General features: G+C 44.5%; 1 protein-coding gene and 1 long non-coding RNA gene across 2 annotated transcripts; one reads left to right on the top strand and one right to left on the bottom strand.

The window, feature by feature from the left end:
• Positions 1–51: 51 nt before the first annotated feature.
• On the bottom strand, positions 52–778 carry LOC139705192 (uncharacterized). The gene is made up of 2 exons (XR_011707074.1): positions 536–778; positions 52–406 (listed from the first exon to the last, which is right to left on the bottom strand). It is a non-coding gene; the product is annotated as an uncharacterized lncRNA (long non-coding RNA).
• Positions 779–832: 54 nt separating this feature from the next.
• Positions 833–8935, top strand: Pa2g4 (proliferation-associated 2G4). The gene is made up of 13 exons (XM_027926911.2): positions 833–1099; positions 3097–3225; positions 3516–3621; positions 3712–3781; positions 4015–4107; positions 5849–5912; positions 6139–6217; positions 6372–6450; positions 6537–6670; positions 7069–7163; positions 7291–7418; positions 7547–7600; positions 7817–8935. Exons 1-13 carry the CDS (start codon positions 1012–1014, stop codon positions 7880–7882), a joined length of 1185 nt encoding a protein of 394 aa, XP_027782712.1. The 5' UTR covers positions 833–1011; the 3' UTR covers positions 7883–8935.

The following is an 8935-nucleotide window of genomic DNA, read 5'->3' as shown; positions in this document are numbered from 1 at the left end:
GACTCATTACACAGGCAACAACTAGGAATAACAAAACAAAAAACCACATGCTTAGGAAAGTTAGAAAAAGCTTTATAGATGGGCTTTCTCCTTCGCAAGTGTAATAATGAAACCTAGGATACTTCAGAACAGTTCTCTTTAGAGTGAACAAATCTCTCTTCTTGAACATTTCCCTGAGGTGTTCCATCAAAGGCTATTGTTGGAATAATAAATGCCATCTTCTGTGGGAGTCTGGAGCCTCAGCGTAGGGAGGACATAGTAAAGAGACAATCATCCCTCGGAGTCTGGCTGCCCAAGTTGGCCTCGCTGCCCAGTCCCTGCTCTCAGCACCCTTCCTTGTCCTTCCACGTCCGCTGTGCTCCTCCCCAGCATTCGAGGACGATTAGACCGGCTGGGCCGGTCGCGCCTGTAGATCCAGAGACCAAAGGCTGCGCGCCCAGGCTCCCCGCCCTAGGTGTAGACATTGCCCATCCACCTCGGCTCCACCCTGCCCCTACCGACTCTAAACCCATTCCCCGCGCAGCTCCACCCCTACTTCCTCAGCCCGCCTCCTTCTGTTACGGGCTCCGGGTCAGCACTCGGGTGGATGTGGTTTTTCCCGGAGAGACCACGCTTTCCTTCATGCTCCCCAACTGCTCCGCCTTCCCGCCGGAGCCTGACCCTTCCCAGCGTGCCCGGCGATTCCGGCGTGCTAGGCCCTGGGAGGGCAAGGCCCCAGGGCCTGGCGGAGGGGCGCGAGGGGCAGGCTGGGAGTTGTAGTTCTCCTGTGCACGAGGGCAGCTGGAGGCTGGCGGAAGGCTGGACTCGTTGTCCCAGCGTGCTCTGCGCCTCTACCCGCGCGCTCGCAGCTTCTCGCTCTCGCTGCTTGCCCGCCCGCTCCCTTGCTTGCTCGCGCTTTCGCTCGCGCTCTGCTCGCGGATCGAGGAGGCTTTGGCCACTGCGTGCGGCCGTGAAGGGAGACAGGCGGCGGCTCAGGGGAAAGGAGGCTGCATTGGTGGTGGTAGTAAGAAGATGTCGGGCGAGGACGAGCAGCAGGAGCAAACTATCGCCGAGGACCTGGTCGTGACCAAGTATAAGATGGGGGGCGACATCGCCAACCGTGAGTGCGGCCTCAGGGGTCTGGGAGTCGAGGCTGAGAGGGAGAGGTGCCGGTCTATCCCCAAAGGGGCTGGGGCGGCGGGGTCTTGCGGAGTGAGCTACCGAGGGGCGCGCACCGGCCCGCGGGGGGCGGCATGGTGGGAAGACCCGGTGTCGCGCCGGGGACGCAGTGGCCCGGCCTGGGCTGGAGTCTGGAGGTGCGGGCCTGCGTCCGGGAGGAGAGCAGAGAGGGGCCCCCGGCAGGCCCAGACTCTAGGCCGTTGGTAAGGAGGCAAGGCGCGTCCTTTACAGCCCCTCACCCTTCACTCCTGTTCTCAGCCTTCTCTGGTTCTGGCAGCAGCGAGGCCACCTCCAAAAGGAAGCGCCCAGCTGCTGGCGTCAGAAGCACTCTGTTTTGTTGCGGTTCCCGGCGGTCCGGAGCCGAGCCGGCACGTGTTGCTTAGACCCCATGCGAGTCGCTGTCTTCTCTCTTCCTTTGCTACAGTCCCTGACACCAGCTTCCACCACGTGCTTTACTAGAGCCTTTCCTTCTTTACTTCGGCTTTTACCCTGGTGGGGGCCCCCTTTTACCCTAGGTTTAGCACTGGGGACCGTTGGAAGGCACTCCTGGACCTTCTGACACAACTCCTGGAGATAATGTCTGCTTTTCTGGAAGTTATTCATTTTTACCATCGCTCCAATCTGTGCAGATGGCCTTAGCCTTTAAATTTGATTGTTCTCAGGGATTTGACAGTGTTTTGAGGTTCTGCTCTCCTTCCAACTAGGCAAGTTTGTGAACAGTACTAGAAAAGGGGAGACTGATTATAGAATTGTCATAAGTTGTCTTTATTCCATTTGTTTTCTGAGCAGTTGCCTGCTACTCTGGACAGATGTCTCACTTTCTGTTTTCTCTCTTTCCAATTCCACTTTTAAAATTTAAAACCCACTTAGGGAGATAGAAACTGCTTGTCCTTGAACTTTTTAAGTAATTTGACAGTAAAGATATTTGGGAGGAGATATCTGGAATGCTTTTAGTCCTGTGGCTGAAAATTTCAGGTTTTATGGCTTCCAAACAATCATCAAAACAGATCTCAAAAATCAAACCTAAGGGGCTGGGGATGTGGCTCAAGTGGTAGTGCACTTGCCTGGCATGAGTGCAGCTAGGGTTCGATCCTCAGCACCACATACAAATAAAGATGTTGTGTCCACCGAAAACTAAAAAGTAAATATTAAAATTCTCTCTTAAAAAAAAATCAAACCTAAATTTCAGGATGGATGATAATAGGAAATGAATAGACTCCTTTTTGATGTGTTTTAGTGTTGATACTTTAAATCTGAAAAAAGAAGTTTTTCCTCTTTCTTGCAATGCAGAATTTGAAGCACTGGTGATCTCAGGTACCAATTTTGAAATTGAGATCTCATACCTCTTTGAGATCTACTGAAAGTTATAGCCCACGAGCCCCCCTGGAGCTCAGGATCCTTAGATTAAGTCCCCTTGGCTTATATACTTATTTATGAAGAAAAAGTCTACATATAATTGCGATTACTAACACCTAATTAGAGTGACGAGGAGAGAAGAAGGTAACATTTAACAGTGCATCAGCTTCGAGTCAGCAATTCTGTCTACCTTCCCATTGTCTCTGATGCCTATAAATTTCTTCTAATCTGCTTGGCATGTATGTGGGGTACCTTGGCAAGAGCCTGCTGAACTTCATAATTCTATCTTAACACACAAAGGGATCTTTGGAAAGTTTGAGGCCTTGCCTAAGGAGACAGATTACATATACCCAGTTGTCACATAATGTGAGGGAGAAAAAGGAGTGTTGGGTTTTTCTATTTTTAGGAAAAGAAGGTAGAAATTAGAGATTGTAAGTAGATAGATTCCAAGAGTCAAGAATTGTTTTCTCCTTCAACGTCAGGACAATGACACTAGGGAGTATTAAAATTTTTGAGTCCAACTTGGGTGGTAACTAGATAATAAATATATGCACAGCTGAGATGGTGGTATTGTGTCCCCAGGGGTACTTCGATCTTTGGTGGAAGCATCCAGTTCAGGTGTGTCGGTACTGAGCCTGTGTGAGAAAGGCGATGACATGATTATGGAAGAAACAGGGAAAATCTTTAAGAAAGAAAAGGAAATGAAGAAAGGTAAGGAAAAAAAAAAGATTCCCTCCCTAATTTACCAAGTTTGACCCTTATTTGGTCCTCTGTTTTTGTTTTATCCATTGTAATTGTGTGATCCCCACCCCAGCTATGTTTGAGGTATTTGAAAATTTGGAGTGCCAGGTAGGATAGCGTTTCCTACCCAATCCAAACTTACTGAGCTTAAGCAAGTCCCTGGAAAAAAAACTAAAAAACAAAGAACTTTTCATTTTTCTAAAGGGCAACAGGGCTCTGGAGAGAGAGCAAGATAGTAAGGCTGGTGATTCTTTTTACAGGTATTGCCTTTCCTACCAGCATTTCGGTAAATAACTGTGTATGTCACTTCTCCCCTTTGAAGAGTGACCAGGACTATATTCTCAAGGAAGGTGACTTGGTAAAAATGTAAGGTTAAACCATTCTAGAGTATTTGTTTTTTTCCCGAGCATTTACATAGTGCCAGTTCCAATGCAGTGCTCTGCTCTTGCCTTTCAGTGACCTTGGGGTCCATGTGGATGGCTTTATTGCTAATGTGGCTCATACTTTTGTGGTTGGTGTAGCTGAGGTAGGTGCCCTGTTCTTGAACTCTACTCAGTCTTGGTGGGGAGATGTATTATCATTTGCCTTTTATCCTCATCTTCTAGTACATCAATTTTGACAGTGCCTAGAAAAAGGGTTTTTTTCACATGTTTATTGGTTGGCCTTGTATATAAGTACAGAAATATATTAGCTAAATAGCCAGCTGCATTAGCAAGCTTTTCAGGAAATCACTGTTTGTTTATATTTCCTTATCTACAGGGGACCCAAGTAACAGGACGGAAAGCAGATGTCATTAAGGCAGCTCACCTTTGTGCTGAAGCTGCCCTGCGCCTGGTCAAACCTGGAAACCAGGTAAGGTGTTTTCTCTTAACTCAAACCTTGATGGAACCAAAGATGCATTAGACATCTATAGCTACTATGTGTGGAATTGTATCTTTTTTTTTTTTTTAATTGTATCTTGAAATGGAATTTCTTAAAGAGGAGAGGCAGTAACTAAAGTGCTTGATACTAAACAGCAGTTTAACTATGAGTACCTATCACAGACAGTATCTGGGGATATATGAGCCCATATATGGATATATGGAGCCAGCCTATAGTGGTCCTTTCTTGTTTATATGTGCATCTTTCTCAAAAATATGAGCTAACAGTAAAACAAATTTTTTAAAACCCCAACTTAAAAGCTTATAAAAGTCATAAAAATAATAGGAAAGAGACAATAGTACCAATACACTGATGTCAAAGAGAGGACAAAATTTGTTCTGCACTTTAAGTTCACTCAACCACTGATCCACATCCCCAGCCCTATTTTGTATTTTTATTTAGAGACAGGGTCTTACTGAGTTGCTTAGCACCTCGCTTTTGCTGTGGCTGGCTTTGAACTCTTGATCCTCAGTTCTCATGAACTAAAAGAATTAAACAGGTTATCAACAGAGATATTTCCAGAGACCCATTTAATACTTAAAAGCATTGGTGCCCCCCCCCCCCCGCCCTTTTTTTGGTATTGGGCATCCAATCCAGTACTTTACACATGCTATGTAAGCACTATCACTGAGCTGCTACTCCTGCCCCAGCATTATCTTTTTTTTTTTAATATTTTATTTACATTTTAGTTTTTGGCACACACAACATCTTTCTTTGTATGTGGTGCTGAGGATCGAACCCCGGCCGCACCCATGCCAGGCGAGCGCGCTACAGCTTGAGCCACATCCCCAGTCCCGCCAGCATTATCTTTTAAAAATTTCTTTCTTTGTACTTTTTTTTCCTCGCATTTTTAATTAATTTGTACTTCATCCTCATTTAATTGCATTTTTTCCTACTGTTTAATTTCCTTATAATGATATCTAACTTTAGAGTTGTTATAGAACCCTTTAAACTCTGCTGCATGTATAGTAAACTCCTGAATTAGGTGTTAGTTTTATTTTATATATTTATATATGTGATATATTTTCATAGGAAGGTGGTATTGTGGCTGCTGTTAACTGAAATCAGATGGGTTCTTTACCCTATCATCAACTCTTATTGATTAAAATAATCTTGAACTCATCTGTGAAATGGGAAAAATAAAATTTTGCCTTGTTTGCAGAGTTGTGAGAATGAATTTGGGGGGGTCTAAATTAGTAGCTTAGGTGAGGATCAGATCACATGTGAAAGAGGTAAAGAAGAAAAAAGGTCTTGCTGTCCCCTTTCAACGGATAAAATGACTGACATAAAGGAATAAAAACTGGACTTCACAACAGAAAAACTCAGGTTTATGATCAAGTTCTTCCTGTTAAGGAAGGTTCTTCCTTGTTTAACCTTGGGCGAGTCAGTCAGTCTTTCTAAGCCTCAGTTTCCTCATCTTCTGTATAGATATAGTTCTGTCCTTTTCCCCTTTGAGAATTGTTCTCATTAGATCATCTTTGTGAAAGTGTTTCATAGAATAATATGTAAATATAAGATTTTTAGCCTAGGGATGATGAAATGAAAAACCAATGAATGAGAATTGTTGGCACTTGAAGGATATTAGAATTCCAACTTTTATGCTTCTTGTTCTTATGATAGAGAACTTATTAGCCCCTGATATCTCACCTTTTATTTGATCTTGTACTTCTAGAACACACAAGTGACAGAAGCCTGGAACAAAGTTGCCCATTCATTTAATTGCACGCCAATAGAAGGTGAGACCTCAGATAACAGGGTTGAGGGTCTAAGAATGAGTGGTTTAGCAGACTTAGAGATTTTGCTCTCTTAAGGATCCATCCTGGCTTTAGCTCAGTCTAAGCCAGAAACCTCAGTGCCCTCTTTCCATAACCAGGCACATTGTTTACACTGTCAAAAATGGGTGGATTTGGAATCCTTTTTGATTCTGGATAGCTGGTACCACGGGCCTTGTCCTGTCCACAGGTATGCTGTCACACCAGTTGAAACAGCATGTCATCGATGGAGAGAAAACCATCATTCAGAATCCCACAGACCAACAGAAGTAGGTACCAACCCCACTCTTCACTGTCTACCATACCGGAGTAGTCACTAAGCTTTTTTCCATAATTCCAACTTAATCATATCCACCTTCTACCCCAAATTCCTAGAAGCTACTTACTCTTCTCAATGGTTCACTTTTTCTCTATTCATTTTAGGAAGGACCATGAAAAGGCCGAATTTGAGGTACATGAAGTATATGCTGTGGATGTTCTCGTCAGCTCAGGAGAGGGCAAGGTGAGGAGAGCAGCAGAGTTAGCAGAAGGGATGGCTGGCTGAGGGTATGTTCACCAGATAAGTGTGACCTGACTTAACTCTTTTAGGCCAAGGATGCGGGACAGAGAACCACCATTTACAAACGAGACCCTTCTAAACAGTATGGCCTGAAAATGAAAACTTCACGTGCCTTTTTCAGTGAGGTGGAAAGGCGTTTTGATGCCATGCCATTTACTTTAAGGTACTGCTTTTAGTAAAAACAGGACTTGAAACCATTCTGACTCAGAACCTGTACTCAGGAACGCTTTTCCCTCCTACATCCTTCCCTTCCTCTTCCCTCCTGCCCAGACTTGTAGCTGGTGCATGCATACACTAGCTCCCTCCCTTCCACTCTCTCCCTGTCTCCTCATTGAAGGTAATATAAAAGAGCAATCCTAAACATGATTTCTGCCTGAGGGTAGGCGTGATCCAAAAACATGAGCAAAATGGGGCTAGGGGTATAACTCAGTGGTAGAGCACTTGCCTAATACATGTGAGGCCCTGTGTGTAATCCCCAGCACCACCACCACCAAAAAAAAAGTAAGCCATCTTTTGGTGGGGAGTCAAGGAAATCTCTGAATTCCATTTATCCCTACCCAGAGCATTTGAAGATGAGAAGAAGGCTCGGATGGGTGTGGTGGAATGTGCCAAACATGAGCTGCTGCAACCATTTAATGTTCTCTATGAGAAGGAGGGTGAGTTCTGAGATGAGATTTTCACTTTGGAGCCCCTGATTATATGGCATCCTTTTCCCATAGCTTCACAAAAGAGCTAGATTGACAAAGGAATGTTTTATCGAAATAATCTTCATTTTCCTCATAGGTGAATTTGTTGCCCAGTTTAAATTTACAGTTCTGCTCATGCCCAATGGCCCCATGCGGATAACCAGTGGTCCCTTTGAGCCTGACCTCTATAAGTCTGAGATGGAGGTCCAGGATGCAGAGCTTAAGGTTAGTGTGGAATGGAGAGTGATGAACATGTGGCACTTGTCCTGTGATGAAACCCTTGAGAAGTGCTACAGTGCTAGCAATAACGCTGTTTCCTCAAAAATTGTTGCCTTCTTTGTTCTGTTTTTTAGGCCCTCCTGCAGAGTTCTGCAAGTCGGAAAACCCAGAAAAAAAAGAAAAAGAAGGTGTGTTCTGATCGTCCTCTTCTGGCAGGGGAACCTGAGTACTCTTTATTCTACCTTCCTGTGTCTTGGTGGAGTATAGATTTCTGCATATCCTGATATTACTCCTCTTAGCCTTGATGGAGAGGATCAAGATATTTTTAGTTTTGGTCCCCCCAGACACTATTCCTGAAGTATTTAGAAACTGATGTGCCTTCTTCTCCTTTTCTTGAAATGTAGGCCTCCAAGACTGCAGAAAATGCCACCAGTGGGGAAACATTAGAAGAGAATGAAGCTGGGGACTGAGGTGGGTCCCATATCCCCATCTTGCTGCTCCAGCCTCATCCCCTTCCCACTACACCCCAGGCTCTGCGAAGTGCAGTTCATCTTCTCCACCCAGGACCGCCAGCAGAGCAGGGTCTCCCTGCCCTCATCCCAGTCCCCCTGCCCACCCCCTTCCAACAATAACCAGCTCCAACTGACTCTGGTTTTGGGAGGCCAGGCTTCCCAGCCACCGAAGACTACTTTAAATTGAAAAAAAAGAAAGAAAGAAATTGAATAATAAAATCAGGAGTCAAAATCCATCGTCTTCAAGCCCTCTTTCTAGCCTTTTCTACTATGCTTAATCAAGGTTTGTGAACAGGGAGGAGGCTAAATTAGCCACCACCACTAAAAACTCAGCTGAAATATTTTATACCACTCTGATGTCAACATTTTCTTATCCATCTTGGGCTTTTCTGTCTGATTTCTCACTCTCCCCAAGTATTTTATGCTCTCAAAATTAAGAGGAGCTGTTCTTCAGATTGTTTTTTATTCATATGTAGCAGATTCCTCATCTGATCCAGGTTGTCTAGTCAGGCCCTTCCCATGTTTAGGAGTTGAAGTCTCCATTTCTGAAGAAATTCTCATCTATCAAATGGATTCCCATTTGTAAATCTTTTTAGTTGTTTTTGTTCTTCAGGCTCACCCCCCCACCCCCATCCTTGACAAAACTGTAAAGAAATAAACCATCTCACCTGTCCTTTTCTCTGGAGTCAGTGGGGCCTTCCTTGCTCCTCCATTTGCAAAAAAACCTAAGCTGGAAGTTCAACTGTGGTTTTATTCCCTGTTTGAAATATTTTGACCTCCCTCCCCCGAAAGAAATACCTGGAACCAGAGGAGTAGACTGAAGAGAGAACTCCTGGCTTTCTGAAGCTATGGACCTGGATTGGATGAATTGCTGGGGGTTTAATAGAGAAAGATGACATTTCAGTACCTCTGGCATGCTGTCCCAGGGAATCAGGGCTCCCACTAACTTATGAGGTTTTTAAACACATTGAAGATGATATAGCATTAAAATAAATTTGGATTTGCTCATAA

The sequence above is a fragment of the Marmota flaviventris genome, chromosome 3 (genome assembly GCF_047511675.1).
Source record: "Marmota flaviventris isolate mMarFla1 chromosome 3, mMarFla1.hap1, whole genome shotgun sequence".
Lineage (NCBI taxonomy): Eukaryota > Metazoa > Chordata > Mammalia > Rodentia > Sciuridae > Marmota > Marmota flaviventris.
The sequence above is the reverse complement of the archived record's forward strand: the minus strand, read 5'-3'. Positions and strand labels throughout refer to the sequence as shown.